General features: G+C 46.1%; 1 protein-coding gene and 1 long non-coding RNA gene across 3 annotated transcripts in view; one reads left to right on the top strand and one right to left on the bottom strand.

Annotated features, from left to right (window-relative positions):
- LOC146267832 (A-type potassium channel modulatory protein KCNIP2) overlaps positions 1 to 15702 on the bottom strand; it is a 79055-nt gene that overhangs the window by 3914 nt on the left and 59439 nt on the right. For both annotated transcript variants that reach the window (XM_084709411.1, XM_084709410.1), the window contains exons 2-3: positions 619 to 743; positions 327 to 396 (exon numbers count right to left, since the gene is read on the bottom strand). In XM_084709411.1, coding sequence (XP_084565537.1) covers positions 327 to 396; positions 619 to 743 — 195 coding nt within the window. The remainder of the gene's footprint in view (positions 1 to 326; positions 397 to 618; positions 744 to 15702) is intronic.
- Positions 8393 to 15702, top strand: part of LOC146267833 (uncharacterized) — a 7499-nt gene continuing 189 nt past the window's right edge. Inside the window, exons 1-4 of the long non-coding RNA XR_014724670.1 lie at positions 8393 to 8752; positions 9288 to 9401; positions 9925 to 10015; positions 15500 to 15702. The exon at positions 15500 to 15702 is cut by the window's right edge and continues 189 nt beyond it. This is a non-coding gene — a long non-coding RNA (uncharacterized LOC146267833). The remainder of the gene's footprint in view (positions 8753 to 9287; positions 9402 to 9924; positions 10016 to 15499) is intronic.

Raw genomic sequence — 15702 nt, forward strand, 5'->3', positions numbered from 1 at the left:
CAGTACAGTAGACAGATTTGCATAAAACACAGACACCAGTGATCCATTGGTGGAGTTTGGCAGGTCGTGGGGGGGGGCTTAATTGACTGTATGCTCACTGATGGACTCTGCGTCTTCTCCAGTTTCAATATTATTATTCTCAATTTGTCTCACTTTACTTGTCTCTCTCTGCGTGTGTCCCTATCTTGCACGGCCCCTGTGACCAACACTACACCAAGATGGTTCTCAGATGTTCAGATGGAAGGAGTCTCTTTCAACAGAGAAAGAATGTTTCAGCCAAGAGCCTCACCAGGTCAGGGGTCAAGGGTCAGGGGTCAGAGACTCACCTCCCTGAGGGAAGAACTGGGAGTAGATGGTCTTGAAGTTCTCTTCATTCACCACGCCGCATGGACACTCCTAACCAACAACAACAACAATAGGTCTTTCATATCTCCTTTTCCCTCCTCTCTTTACCTTTCCTTTCCTCTCTTCTCCTCTCCCCTCTTCTCCTCTCTATCCTCTGCTCTCTCTTTCTCTCTCTTCTTTGCCCCTCCTCTCTTCTCCTCTTCTCTCATGTCTTCCCCTCCCCTCTCTCTCCCTGACAGAAGGCAGGGTGAGGGAGCTGTGGTCCAGACGTACATTTTTGAAGCCTCTGTAGAGGACCTTCAGCTCCTTCTTGGTGAACCTGGTCTGCTCCTGCAGCTTGTCCAGGCCCTCGGGCCGGTGGCACACCGTGGACAGCTCAAAGTCATCCTCGATGCTGTCTGGAGGGAGAAGAGGAGGGGAGGGGAGAGGTGAGGAGAGATGAAAGCAGAGGTGGGGAGAAGAGAGGAGGGGAGGGGAGAGGAAAGGAAGAGACAAAAATAAGAGCGGAGAGAAAAGTAGAGGAGAGAAGTCAATAATACACATGATACACATAACATAAAGGGGATTATTGACTACGTTTATCTACAATTATATCTGGGCTACTGTATTTGAATATAGTGCACTAAGTGGCTATTCCTCTATCCATCAACATTGATGTATCTAATAACTGTTATTAAAGGAAATATAATAAAATATCTTATCGAGTCATTTAAAAATACGCCATCGAGTAGAAGGAGAAATGATTTAATTGCTAAAAAACCCACATCTAAGTACAGTACACTAAGTCTAGATGCCAAGGTTGGCATGGCAACAACTGTATGATTGATAGGTAGGGAGGACATGAAGCCAAAATCGGAGAAGTAATACAGGAAACACTGAGAATCCTCCATTGCCAGAAAGCCTCGGTAAACTGTTAGAAAAGACAACCACCAGGTGTCACACTACAAATTGGTCTCCAGCAGAATGAGGCTGAGGTATCCAGCACACAGAACAACCCTGACCCCCCCCCCCCACACACACACACACACACACACACACCTCACCCAGACATACACACACACACACCTCACCCAGACACACACTTCACCCAGATCCTGCAGGCTCCCCCCGGAGCAGCACGCCAGCGCATTCTCTCAACCCCCCCACATACACACACACTCACACGTACACACACGTACGCACACACACAAACAAACGGACACAAACACCCACACGCAAGAAAGCCAGCTTTACAGCAAGTTCTTAGAACCAGACCAAGAGTAGAGTTACACTGGGTCCTTAAACCCAGACCCCCGTTACAGTAGGTAAGCTATTTAGAGTCAGACCAGAGTGACAGTGTGTGAGTACAATAAGTACCACAACCAGACCATAGCTGGAACCCAGTATGTTTACATCTGTGTTTGATTATGTGGCTGCTGTATGTATGTTTGTGTCTGTGCGTATGTGTCTGCAGTCTGTTTCTGTTGTGTCGACGTCTGTCTTGTGTGTGTGTGTGTGTGTGTGTGAGTGAGACGGGGCATAGAGGGAGTTAGGAGTCACTTGCATTGACTGACAGAGGGAGGGGCTTCAGGGGTGCAGCATGGGAGCAGCTTGAGGAAGCGCTGCTTTATGGTTTTTTTGCTTTGGCTGCTGGGAGGATTACCTGGAAGCAGCGACCATAGAAGAGATTAGACACGGCGACACACGCACACACGTGCACGCACACACACATGTGCACGGATGGCGTGCATGTACATGCAGCGTACACAGCACATCCCCCCACCCCCCACCCACACACACTCCTGCAAACAGTCACATGCAGTAAGACCATGATGCATTTTTTTGTAGTGATTAGTAGAGATTTGCTGACCTGGCTGAAGACAGAAGACCACCTCCCATTAACACACACACACTGCCCCTAACACACAGACACACACTGCCCCTAACACACAGACACACACTGCCCCTAACACACAGACACACACTGCCCCTAACACACAGACACACACTGCCCCTAACACACAGACACACACTGCCCCTAACACACAGACACACACTGCCCCTAACACACAGACACACACTGCCCCTAACGCACAGACACACACTGCACAGTTGATACACTATAACTCCTACACACACACACACATACACACATTGCTAATACACTACACTTCTAACACATCAAAACACACCAACCAATGACATACACACACCTTCACAGCAGATGAGGGACAAACCAGATCCTTTATCACTGTACTACAGCAGAATGATGACTACATCTATCAAAGCAAAATATGACAGGTATCGAGTATCCACTCATCCTTCATTTCTCCTCACATCTATATATCCTTCATTCATCCACACATCCATCGCTCCATCTTTTTCCATCTCCATCCATTAGGTAATGGCAGGGAAGTGGATCAGAGGCAGTTCATCCATGTTGGACCACTCACAGACAGAACTCAAACTCTTCAGAACAAAGCATCTCTTCTGGACCACCCATCTGGCCTGTCCACCATCATGACGACAACAAGCGTGCCAGTCACCATGCAACAATGACCCAGCCAGTCACCATGACTACAATGTGCCTGCCAGTCACCATAACAGCAATGACCCAGCCAGTCATCATGACAACAATGACCCAGCCACAAGCCAGTCACCATGACAACAATGACCCAGCCACAAGCCAGCTAGTCACCTTAACGGCAACAACCCATCCAGTCACCATGACAACAATGACCTGGGTGGCCAACATGAAAACAACCACTGGGCTGGTTACCATGACAACAACATGCACAGTCGCCAGACACACACACACACTTACTTTTATCCCTGTGTTTCCATGGTAGCAGCCCCTTCACACCCTTCAGTAGAACCCCTGCTGTCTGAGGGATGAAGGCCATGAGCAATTCTCTACCAAGCTCTACTGCACTCTACTCAACTTCACTCTACTTTATTACCTCTACAGTTTCAATGCTGTTACTCTAAACCTGTCTCACTTTACCGCTCTCTCTCTCTCTCCCACTCTCTCTCCCTCTCTCTTGCTCTCTCTCTCCCTTCTCTGTGCTTCTCTGTTCCTCTCTGTCCTTCTGTTTCTCCCTGTATCACAGCTCCTTATGCTGGACCAGGGCCAGGACCACAGTAAACACAGCCCACTGAGCATCAGATTATACCGGCCACAGACCCTGCCCTCTCTCTGCCCCAGGCTTTGAGAGTGTGTGCTACAGAGAGAAAGAGAGAGAGATGGACAGGTAGGAAGAGAAAGAAAGCTAGTGAGAGAGAATGGAAAGAGGGAAAGAGAAAAAGAGAGAAATAGAGAGTAAGAGAGAGAAAAAGTGAGATTGAGAGAGAAAAATAGAGAGAGAGAGAGAGAGAGAGAGAGAAAGAGAGAGAGAGGGAAAGGGAGAGGTGGAAAGAGCTTCTAGGAACATATGCTCTTTATCTTAGATTCTAACCACCTGACAGTACACATATTCAATTAGACCAGCGGCTACAAAGACACACACACAGACACCATGTGTCCTAGTAGGTAAGGTCTCACTCTCCCTCCCTCCCTCCCTCCCTCCCTCCCTCCCTCCCTCCCTCCCTCCCTCCCTCCCTCCCTCCCTCCCTCCCTCCCTCCCTCCCTCCCTCCCTCCCTCCCTCCCTCCCTCCCTCCCTCCCTCCCTCCCTCCCTCCCTCCCTCCCTCCCTCCCTCCCTCCCTCCCTCCCTCCCTCCCTCCCTCTCTCTCTCTCTCTCTCTCTCTCTCTCTCTCTCTCTGTCTCTTTCTGTCTCTGTCTTTCTGTCTGTCTGTCTCTCTGTCTCTCTCTCTCTCTCTCTCTCTCTCTCTCTCTCTCTCTCACACACACACCAAGATACACAGATCAGAATAAGTTGCATATCATGTAGGTATGTCATGTTGTAGTCCTCCCAAATCACACACTTAGGCACACCCCCCCCACACACACACACACACACATGTGCTCACACAATGTAAAACACACACACACATACATACACATAAACACTAAGAAATACAGACACACACATCGTATTTGAGCCGTGAAGCAGAGAGAGCAGACATGTCCCAACTGATGATGGGAAGGAATGAGGTCATGCTATTAAGCCACGTATGACTGTGCTCATCACACATACACAAACATTAACACACACACACAGAGTCCCTCACTGCCCCTGAACAAGCCTCCCCACCCTCCAACCAACCAACCAACCAACCTCACCCAACTCCTCAAAACCCCCTTCACTCACTCACCTCTCCCCAACCCCCTCATTCAACCCCCCACCCTCACCTCTCCTGCTGAAGTCGATGAGGCCTAGGAAGTGCAGGAGTTTGAGGGAGCTGCAGAGCACAAGAAGAATCCCCAGGGTCTGCAAGCCCTCCATCTCCCATTCCTCTTGGAAGAACAGCTGCATCCTTCTGTAGATCCACTCTGACCCGAAGAGACCAGCTCTTTCTCTCTCTCTCTCTCTCTCTGAACTGTTTACTTGGTTACCTGTCTCTGTCTCTCTAGTGCTCTCCCTCACCCCTTTCCTCTCTCTCTCTTTGTCTCTCTGTCTGTGTGCCTCTCCTTCTACTTTAGTCTCCCACTATCTCCCAGTAGATGGCCATGCTGTCTCTCAGTCAGGCCCTGCTCCCCAGTGGTCAGTAGTGCGGCCGATTCTACCAATCAAATACGGTAAGTTGCAGTAGTCCCGGGATGTGGTTGTTGTCAGTGGAATGCACTGGTAAAGAGCTTTGTCTGTGGTTTGTCTGAGAGTACTGGAGCGCTGGTCTGAATCCCTGGGCAACAGGCAGGTTGTTTATAACAAACTGAGTCCGGAAAGGCTGGTTCTGAAGGTCCAAACAGAGTGCAGAGAGGCTGGCTCTGAAGGTCCAAACTGAGTCCAAAGGCTGGTACTAAAGGTCCAAACTGAGTCCAGAGAGGCTGGTTCAGGAGCTGCTGTTTATTCCTCAGCTGTGGTCAGGAGAGTGTGGAGACTGTGGATGTCCTTCACTGAGCATTTAAGGATAAACTCTGCATCACTTCATCTCCATTCCTCCCTTCCTATCCCTCTCCATCTATCCTCTATCTCTCCATCCCTCTCTCTCCCCAGCTCTGTCTCTCAGCGCAATTGGGTCAGTAGCATAAGTTGTGGGTTGTGTGAGAGAGGAGAAAAGGGAGGAGAGATAGGGAGGAGAGAGAGAGAGAGAGAGAGAGAGAGAGAGGGAGAGAGAGAGAGAGGGAGGATAAAAGGAGGAGACGGAGAGAGAGAATGTGAGGTGTAATGGAATAAGAAAAAAATGAAGCTAGCTCCAGGGGATGAACGGAGGAGGAGTTGAGATGTGTAGAGGGGGAAAGAGATGGAATAGAGGTGAAGGAGAGAGGAAGCGAGGGATGAGAGGAGGATAGGGAGAGTCGCAGAAAGGGAGGGACAGAGGGAGAGACAGACCTGCTGAACTGTCACTGGAGTGGCCGAGAAAAAGAGTGAAACACACTCCCACACGCACACACACACACACACACACACACACAGGTAGGTAAGGTATTGCTGCACCGAGCATGGCTGAAACCTGAGCATTATGGAGTCTGATGTCGGCGACAGGATGTTGACACTGTCATCTGATCAGCCACGATGCAGCTGCCAAAACACCAGCCTGACCTGACACACACACACACACACCTCGAGCAAGCAGCCACAGACATGCTTTACATACACATAACAAGCAGGCAACTAAACACAATCTAATCACATACACACACACACACCCAGCATACAGACAAACACAATCGAATCACTGTCAATCAACTAGCCTATCAATCAGTCAACTGTTAAGGCTTTAATTAGAAAGGCATGATCAAACACACACACACACACACTCTTGGCAATGTCAATAACCAACTTTGTAGATACGGCAACAGTACCTAAGCTGACCTTCGTACATACAGACAAGTACACTGTCAGGCTACACATAGTGGTGAAAGGTGAGACAGGCTGAAACACATACAGGACTAGCAGAGAGGTGAGACAGGGGTTGAGACTTGGGGTGAGACAGGGGGAAACAGATTAAGGACTAGCAGAGTGGTGAGGCAGAGTCAGAGAGAGGAATGAGACAGGGGTTGTGACAAGATCGAGACAGGTGAAGGATTAGAAAAAAGGTGAGATGGGGGTGAGACAGGGAGTGAGACTGGAGAGACAGGGAGAAAGACAAGTGCAGGGCTCTCATAACCACTGAGCCGACTAATCACTGGAGATGAGCCCGGAGCACAGACAGGATTGTTACAGTAAGAGAGAGTCATGGGAGAATGCAGGCCGGGGGAGGCGGCCGGTGAAACGTGGGGAGGGGGGCAGAGGTGTGAGAAAGGGGGGAGACAGAAGGGGGAGGTCTGGTTTGTCTGTTCTGTGATTAATGGTTCACACGCTCAAATGGACCCAGCTCCACGGTAACCATCACCTTGGGGACACAGTGTCTCACAGAGGAAGTCTCCAAGTCTCAACAGTGGCTTAATCCGATATTCTGACACACACAAACATACACACACACACACACACACTCACAACCTGTACCATAAAGTATGGTAGTTAATAGAAATGTACTCCTACTCTCTGACACATTGAGGACAACTTCTAGGATGAGGGAATGTATTCGAGGGAGTCTGTGAAAGAAATATAGTTAGAGAGAGTGAGAGGATGAGACAGAGAGAGAAAGAGAGAGTGTTTGCGGGTATTGGAAAGTCAGTGAAAGAGAGATATAGTGGGAGAGGAAAGGAGAGAGGGAGAGAGGGAGGGGAAGAGAAAGGGAGAAGAAAAGGAGAGACAGAGTAAAATATCGAGCAAGAAGAGAAAGAGAGGAAGGTAAAGAGGAAGAAGAGAGAGAGAGAAAGAGAGAAAGAGAGAAAGAGAGAGAGAGAGAGAGAGAGAGAGAGAGAGAGAGAGAGAGAGAGAGAGAGAGAGAGGAGAGAGAGAGAGAGAGAGAGAGAGAGAGAGAGAGAGAGAGAGAGAAGAGCGAGAGGAAGAGGGATGAAAAGAAGAACAGATGACATGGAGGTTGTTGACATCCCTGTGTCTGTGTGATATCAGAATCCTGGCACGTGCTGGTGTTCTGTGATCCTGGTCCCTGACTGCTAAATAACAGGGCCTATATTTACTTTACAACTACCAGCTGTCACTACATCTCTCTCCATCTCTCATACCCTCTCTGAAAACACACACACACACACATACATACACACACACACAGGTAATGACAGACATTGCTCATCTTCATACGAGACCTTCACATCCTTAGTCCCGTTGAGAGAGCAGGCTCAGTGTGGTAATTAAAGTGTGTGTGCATGTGTGTGCGTGCGTGCGTGTATTATGATTAGCCATCTGACCGTCAGTGTATATCCTCAGAGACAGTCTTTAAATAGCAAACATCTCCATCCTACTCGTGACCTGAAACTATTACTGAAGTCTATTACTGAAGAGCTTCAAACACAGACACACACTCGCACGCACATACAAACACACGCACACTTGCTCACACACTCACTCAACTTTGAATTGCTAATCTTATGAAACTGATACACAATTCAATTTTGTTCCACAATCCAGTAACCCCCTAATCCTAACCTTAACCCTTTTAGCCTAACCCTAAACCCTAGAAATAGAAACTGAACTTGTCATAACCAAGAAAAGGTCCCCACAAGTTAAAAATGTCCTTGTTATACTACTTCTTGTGGGATGTCTGGTCCACAATTAAATAGCTAAGCGAGCAGTCCATCCTTGCCAAAACACACACACACAAATAACACACACATACAAATGCATGGAGCACCAGTGTTAGGTAGTGTTCATGCTTCGTAGACTTGGTGTGAGTGTCATGAAGGATAGGGCTCCCGAGGCCAGACACACAGCATAATTGAAATACTTCCAGATTTAGATGTCTACCTGGGTAATTATACCTCTCCTAACTCATTATAAAGTCTCTCTGTGTGTGTGTGTGTGTGTGTGTGTGTGTGTGTGTGTGTGTGTGTGTGTGTGTGTGTAAAGGTGAAAGACAGAAGAGAGTGCTGACAAATGGTGTATAAAATTGGGTAACTTGTTTCCAATGAGCTAGGTGAGAGAGCACATTCATTAGCATAGCTCATTTGTTTCTGAGGGTATTTTTAAAACTGTTGTCTGGGACAAAACGATGAATTAGAGAGAACCTTTAATAACTTGAGCTACATAGACTAGAGGGTCTCGTGTTTCGTTGGAAGTAGAAACACGGAGACTATAGAGCTGCCTTTCTGCACAGACACATCCCCCCAATATTCAAATATGCTGAAAATATCCCCCTCAATAAATGCATAAAATCTTTTTTTTGCTATGCTACGACAGGCAACCATCATACACTGCCGTCCGAAATAATCCTAACAAAAAAGTGTACTTTCTCCAGTAGAAGCCGTTGATCGACTGCTGTGGGTAAGTAGGTAGAAGCACAACTCTCTCCGAGCACTATCAATGTCAAACACTGTCCTTTTGCTTGCATTACTTTCAAATGTATTAAAAAGTGGAAAACTATCAGAACGTTAGCTCTGTCAGAATGTTAGCTGTCAGAACGTTAGCTGTCAGAACGTTAACTCTGTCCGAACGTTAGCTCTGTCCGAACGTTAGCTCTGTCAGAACGTTAGCTCTGTCAGAACGTTAGCTCTATCAGAACGTTAGCTGTCAGAACATTAGCTCTGTCAGAACGTTAGCTGTCAGAACGTTAGCTCTGTCAGAACGTTAGCTGTCAGAACGTTAGCTTTGTCAGAACGTTAGCTCTGTCAGAACGTTAGCTGTCAGAACGTTAGCTCTGTCAGAACGTTAGCTCTGTCAGAACGTTAGCTGTCAGAACGTTAGCTCTGTCAGAACGTTAGCTCTGTCAGAACGTTAGCTTTGTCAGAACGTTAGCTCAAGGTCTTTAGACTCTCTCGTCTCTAAGCAGATTCCACTCGTTATCTTTGCATTCATTTAGGAGACCTGGACAGTTAATTTTTCAACACATTCATCCGATAACCAACAATGGTGTTGAGAAGATGGGACCAGAGGAGATTAGGAGATAGGGAAGGAGAGGAGGGGAGTGAGAGGGGTAAGTCAGGCTTGAGGGGTAAGTCAGGCTAGAGGTGTGAGAGAGGAGGAGAGGCGGAGAGAGGTGACACGGCTGGCTTTCTATGATGGGAATCATCCCTTCATTTATTAAAAATCCAAGAAAATGTCATTAGTATATCCCATACTACAAGCAACTTCACTTCACAGAAGCCCGCACATCAGAGGCGATGGCACCAAGCTCCATTTCAAAGGTTCTGTATTGTGCTTCCCCTTTCCTTTCCCTTTCTCCTTCCCATCCACTCCCTAACCCTCCCCTGGACTCTCCTCCTCTCCTCTCCCCTTCCCTTTACTTCCTTTACTCTCCTCTCCCTTCCCCTTTCATCCTCTCACCTCCGTTTACCTCCCCTCCCCTTCCCTTTACTTCCTTTACTCTCCTCTCCCTTCCCCTTTCATCCTCTCACCTCCGTTTACCTCCCCTCCCCTTCCCTTTACTTCCTTTACTCTCCTCTCCCTTCCCCTTTCATCCTCTCACCTCCGTTTACCTCCCCTGTACTGTACTGCAGAATGTACTGCAGAAAGTACTGCAGTAACCAGACACACCAGCAGAGGGAGATGCACGCTAAGAGGAACGCGACATCAAGAGTTTCTTTAGAGGTCTGTGCCACACACTGATTTAGTGTAAAGAGCTTCACTTCTATTTGGTTGATCTCTCTCTCTCTTTTTCTCACTTTCCTTCATTTAGATTCAGCTCTAGAGACAAAACAGTAGGAGGGTAATGAAAGGCTTGGTGGTCATTAACTCAGAAAAAACCACACACATACACACATACACATACGCACACACACACACACAAACACACACACACTAACATTAATGGTTGTCATTATTCTAATGAGTCTAAACAAAGACCATGAGTAGAAAAATACAACTTTGTAACTGAAGAAGACACACTGTACGTGTGTGTGTGAGTGTATGTGTGTGAGGGGGCTTCCATGTGTGGGTGTAAATGTGTGTGTGTGCGTGTAAACACATGCATGTGTACATGCGTGTGTGTAAGTGCGTGTGTGACTGCATATCTGTGCGTGTGTGGGCATGCGTGTGTGAGTGTGTTATGTGTGTGTGTGCAAGTGTGTATGTGTGTGATTCAGGGGTAGACACCAGACGTTCTCCTGGTGCTCTCCCGTTCCCCAGAGAGATCACAACACGCCAGCAGCCAGAAATCATCCTCTCATAAAGTGGATTTATGGAGGAGAGCGCTGCTCTTCTCAGAGGCCATCCTGGGGCCCTGCTGCATCCTGTCACCACATGGACAACTGGGTGGGAATAACAGATGAATATACAGTGTATAGTACACTATGACTGTTCAATCATACAGGGATGACAGCGGCCTGTAGCCTTTCACGCTCTCGTTTGGTAGAGCTGTAAAACACAGACACACAATGGTAGCAAATACACACACACACACACACAGAGATCAGCATGACTAACAACCACTCTACTCAACATTAATGTTTAATTCCAGTGATCTCTCTTTTGTTGCTGCTATTTTGAAAGTGTGAGAAAGAGAAAGAGTGTGTGTGTGTTAGTGAATAAGTATGTGTGTGTCTGTGTGTGCGTGTGTGTGTGTGTGTAAGAGAGAGAATGAGAAAGTAGACAAGAATAGAAAGGAAACATTAGAGAGAGAAAGAATGGAACAAAAAGGAGAGGAAAGAAAAAAAGAGAGTATGAGGGGAATAGAGAGAGATATAGAGAGAGAGAAAGAGGGAAAAGGGAAAAGGGAGAGGAAGACGGCTTTAGGGCTAAAACAAAATACGGTTTGTCTTTCTGTCTCCTCTCATATTACAGTTTTTCAGTATTGCTAAGACACATTTCTTGAATGTGTACTTTATAAAAAGGTTCCCATGAATGATTGACTATAACATGTCCCTGAATTCTAGATATGTTCCACCTCATGAGTTTGACATGATGGAAATCACAAAAAGCACAATTATTACAATTGTCCTTCTTACAGGATGTTTATTTTCTATTTACATTATACAGCAATTGCATTTTGAACTGGGGCCCGTTCGTCGTAAGGGTTGAAGCTAAGTTAATCAATTGTCCCTTTAGCCCGTTAACATCAGCGAGCTAATTGAGAACCACAAATATCGGTTTGTCGACGGCTTATCCGCATCCAAATCATGTGGTCAATTTCAATCAGGCCAGGGGCGTTTCTACACGGGGGCCTACAGGGGCCAGTGCCCATGTAAATATGTCCCTGGCCCCCCCTGTGGCCCCCCTGAGCTGACTGGGGAAAAAAAAAACTTTTCTTCTTCTAGTAGTCATCATGAACCGTGGAACGGACATTGCAGCCTTTCTTGCCCCAGTAAGTAAAAAAGTTAGAGAAATATATCAAGGTTTTGAGAGAGTTGAGGAGCTGGAAGAGGTAGAGCCATAGCATTTTGGATGATTTTTTGGATGTAAAGCAAAATTCAAGTATTCAATGTTTAAATATCCTTTGTTTCCGTTTTTTTATGTGCCCCTCTGATTAAACACTGGCCCCCCCTTGCCCCCCCCAGTAAAATTAGTCTAGACCGCCACTGAATCAGGCTAAACTCATCAGGGCAAGTGCACGTGCACGTCCTACTTCAAAAGGCAGGAAAGGTCAATCACCAAAATCGTGATTTTCTAACGATATGATGGCGGAAAAGACGAAAGAGAGAACGGTGATATTCTCGCCACCCGAGCAAACTATTATAATGAGTCTCTACGAAGACAATAAGTATATTAACATGGCAAAGTCAAACACCGCCACAGCTGCCAGAGCAAGACAGGCAGCTTGGCAAAAATGTGCCGATAAGCTAAATGCATATTTTGGTCAAATGTATAGGCTCATCTTAAGTGCCTTATTACCCCAATCTATCAGATCACATTTCTTTAAATGTGCCTGCTGGCAGTAGGCTTAATGAAAATGTATCATCGAATGAGATCTTGCTAGCAAAAATAATGATATCAACTCTTTCAGAATAAGTATAAAAACAAGGCCAAAGAGTATCTAATTGATTGAAATTCATAGACACTTAGGGAATGTGATGAATTGATTCATCAGCTGGTTAAGCGCCAATAGCATACACTTTTCTTACAGCAACGCATGCTGCGGCTTTGCCAATGTTTTCTGCATTGCCTATAGAGGGTTTTCACGAACCGTCATCGGACCGGAGTCGCCATCTTGGAGGCACTCCGCATCACAACAAAGCACTGGCACTGAAGTATATACGTCGTCAAGGAAAATATTGAATTATTGCCGTGTTTCAGGTTGTACCAGTAGGACAGATCGAGAAAAACATTTGGTATAGTATCGACTTCCAAAAGTTATTAAAAACTAGGGAGAGGAATGCCAGAGATTATCTGAGTAAAGGAGGCGCTTGTGGTTGGCAAAGCTCAACCAAGATCGACGAGGGAAAAATCTGGACAACATCCGTATTTGTTCAGCACATTTCTTGTCAGGTATTGTGAAATGTTTTTTTCAGCGGCTCATAACAAATGATAATATTTTTCATAGTAAATAGTAAAAACAATTACTGCTTTTTTTAAAGCTGACATTGACATAATATAATTCATATCAAACTACTGCATGTGTATGGGTTCGGCGAGAAAGGTAGTTAACAATATCGGGATATCCAACTGAAGGCAGAATCACCGGGTCGTCACGGATCCAAGTAGAGGGAGCTAGGTTAACTGGTAGGGATCTGCGCCGCCAATAAATCCTAATTTCTCAAAATATCGACCCTTTTCTTGTGGTCCAAGTCCTTCCCTATATGCCTTTGGATCTTGGATGCGTTTTGATGACCATTTCGGTCGTTTAGACACAAACACAGTTGTACCAAAGAGTATAGAATATAGGTTCTTTGGTTGTACTCCGTTCAGTTGTTTACACCGAGTGCCTCCAATATGGCCGCGCAAGCGGGTTACTGCCCAGAATGTGATGTCGGTGAAAACCCTCTATACTGTATAAAAATGTACCTAACGCAAAAAACCTCAAGGCTATGCAGAGAGTCTGAAGCACAGTAAAAGTTTCAAGTAGCTTGTCAATTTCTTCACGTCAAGACATAAAAAGGAATCGATATGACGTTTCCCACTCTCCCACAGTGAAACATAAAAAGCACAGGCACAACAGATAAGACATTTCTTAAAACATAGCCTTACATATTCACATACAGCAGCATAAGCTCATAAAGCATAGCTTGCTGCGGCGTGTGATATTTGCAATGTACGGCCCGAGAAGGTCCTGCAAATAAACGAGTCCTTGTCGGCTAAATCGATATCGCTCAAACAAGAACTCATCCGTGTGAAATAAAGGATCTTGGCGATTGCGAAGAACTCTATTGGTATGGAAAGCTAATCGAAGTAGAATATATCTCCTTGGTCAACTGGGTCTCTCAAAAAGGGAGCTGCCAATCATTTTCCGGGGGTGTGGCAAGCTTATCCAGCTACACTTACATTAGCCTGCTCCGGAGCAGGCATTGATATGTTACTATGGTGATTTATTGAAAGTTTCTTTCACAAACCAAAGAGAGGCATTTTTTATCTTAGCCTGAAAATTAGCTTGCTAAACCGCTCAGCGAGCTACAACAAATACCCCCCTGTTGTTACTGTAGTGGTCACAGTATACAAACAGTAGTACTGTTAGTCAACAACACAAATTCATTACTGTCAATTGTAATTCAGGGAACAAAGGCTAAGAAAACAAGGAAATAAAGCATTTTCACCTGGGCTTTCATAGGGCTTGAGTATGTTACAGTACTGTTGATTCTGGGTCAGCATCCTGTCTCTGACCAGGGTCAGGCCAGAGATTTTCATCAACATCACTGGCAATGTTTTCTCAAGCCAAACAGCAGGGAAAAAATGGCCTTGAATGCCTGAGCCATCCCTGACAAGACTCCACAGCAATGTCCCCACAAGCTTCTTCCATGGCTTGGAGAAGGTTGTTCTATATATAGGCATTTTTGTCATAGTGTGGCCAAATCTCATTTGAGATTGTTTTTTTTCTTACCCTTCCTTTGCCTCTTTCTGTCCCTTGTCCATCTCCTTTCATTCTCCTCTGATATTTGCATTCACAATTTCAAAGTACAGGTGAGCTTACCTATGTAGGAAGTCAGATGGATGAGCGGTTAGGGAGTAAGGCTATTAATCAGAAGGTTGTTGGTTTGATTCCCGGTCGTGCCAAATGACGTTCTGTCCTTGGGCAAGTCACTTTACCCTACTTGCCTCGGGGGAATATCCCTGTACTTACTGTAAGTCGCTCTGGATAAGAGCGCCTGCTAAATGACTAAATGTAATGTACTTATTCCAAACCCCTGATTGCTTGCTGAGTGTTTTGGCCTGTTAGTGCTTACACATGGATACCTGGTTGCTAAGGATGTTTCAATTGCGCTGGTTTGAGTTTTCTTATCAAACGGCAGTGTTTTCTAAATGACAAATGTGTCTTAAAGTGAGTGGTCTTTCTGCTGGGAAAATGGTTTCGAGGGGATGGCTTACACATACCATTTGTATGTGTTAGCATTTGAGAAACACTGTAACGTGGGGGAAGGGGAAAGCTACACACCATCACCCGCACTGGAGAAACACTTGGAAATTACCATCAATTACCCACGCACACACATGCACACACACACACATGCACACACACACAGACTGAATCACTGTTTGAGGAGCATAACAAATGTTAACATTTGTTTCTAAGCAACCAAACCCTCTCTAAGAAGACTTCTGGTATCTCAATGTCTTAGACGAGTGGAGAAAATGGAGAGCAGGGGAGAAAATGAGAGAATGAAAGAGGGGGGAGGAGAGAAGAGAGGAATTGAGAGGAGAGAATAAAAGTAGAAATTCAATGCAATGTACTTAAAGTTTGTTTAAAATGTTGTCTCAGCTAAGAGGGAATCTGTTCACTGTGAAGGCCTTACACACACGCCCAAACATACGCACAGTTCCGCCTATTGGTCCCATATATCCAGGAGCCATTACAGGAGATGGACGTTTGTGAGCCAGCAAATGGGTCGGCCCAACCACTAAGCACTTATCCTCCTTCCTCTGTCCTGCTTGTCCCCCTCATCCATCCATCCCAACACCTCCTCCTCCCTCCATCTCTTCTCCCTACAGCTGCTGAGGCAGACGGATGCTCACTTAAGAGGAGCCCAGGCTGATTGTGGAGGACAGACTATGATGGAGCTATCATCTAATGGTCATCCCCCTGAGACAGGAGAGTCAACACACACACACACACACACAGGATGGCAGGAGTAAAGAACGTTGGAATAGGAATCTTTCCCCACAGTCGACGAATTGGGAGGCCCCATACCCTC

Source organism: Hypomesus nipponensis, chromosome 11 (assembly GCF_054491055.1).
Source record: "Hypomesus nipponensis isolate SF chromosome 11, ASM5449105v1, whole genome shotgun sequence".
In the NCBI taxonomy this organism is placed as follows: Eukaryota; Metazoa; Chordata; class Actinopteri; order Osmeriformes; family Osmeridae; genus Hypomesus; species Hypomesus nipponensis.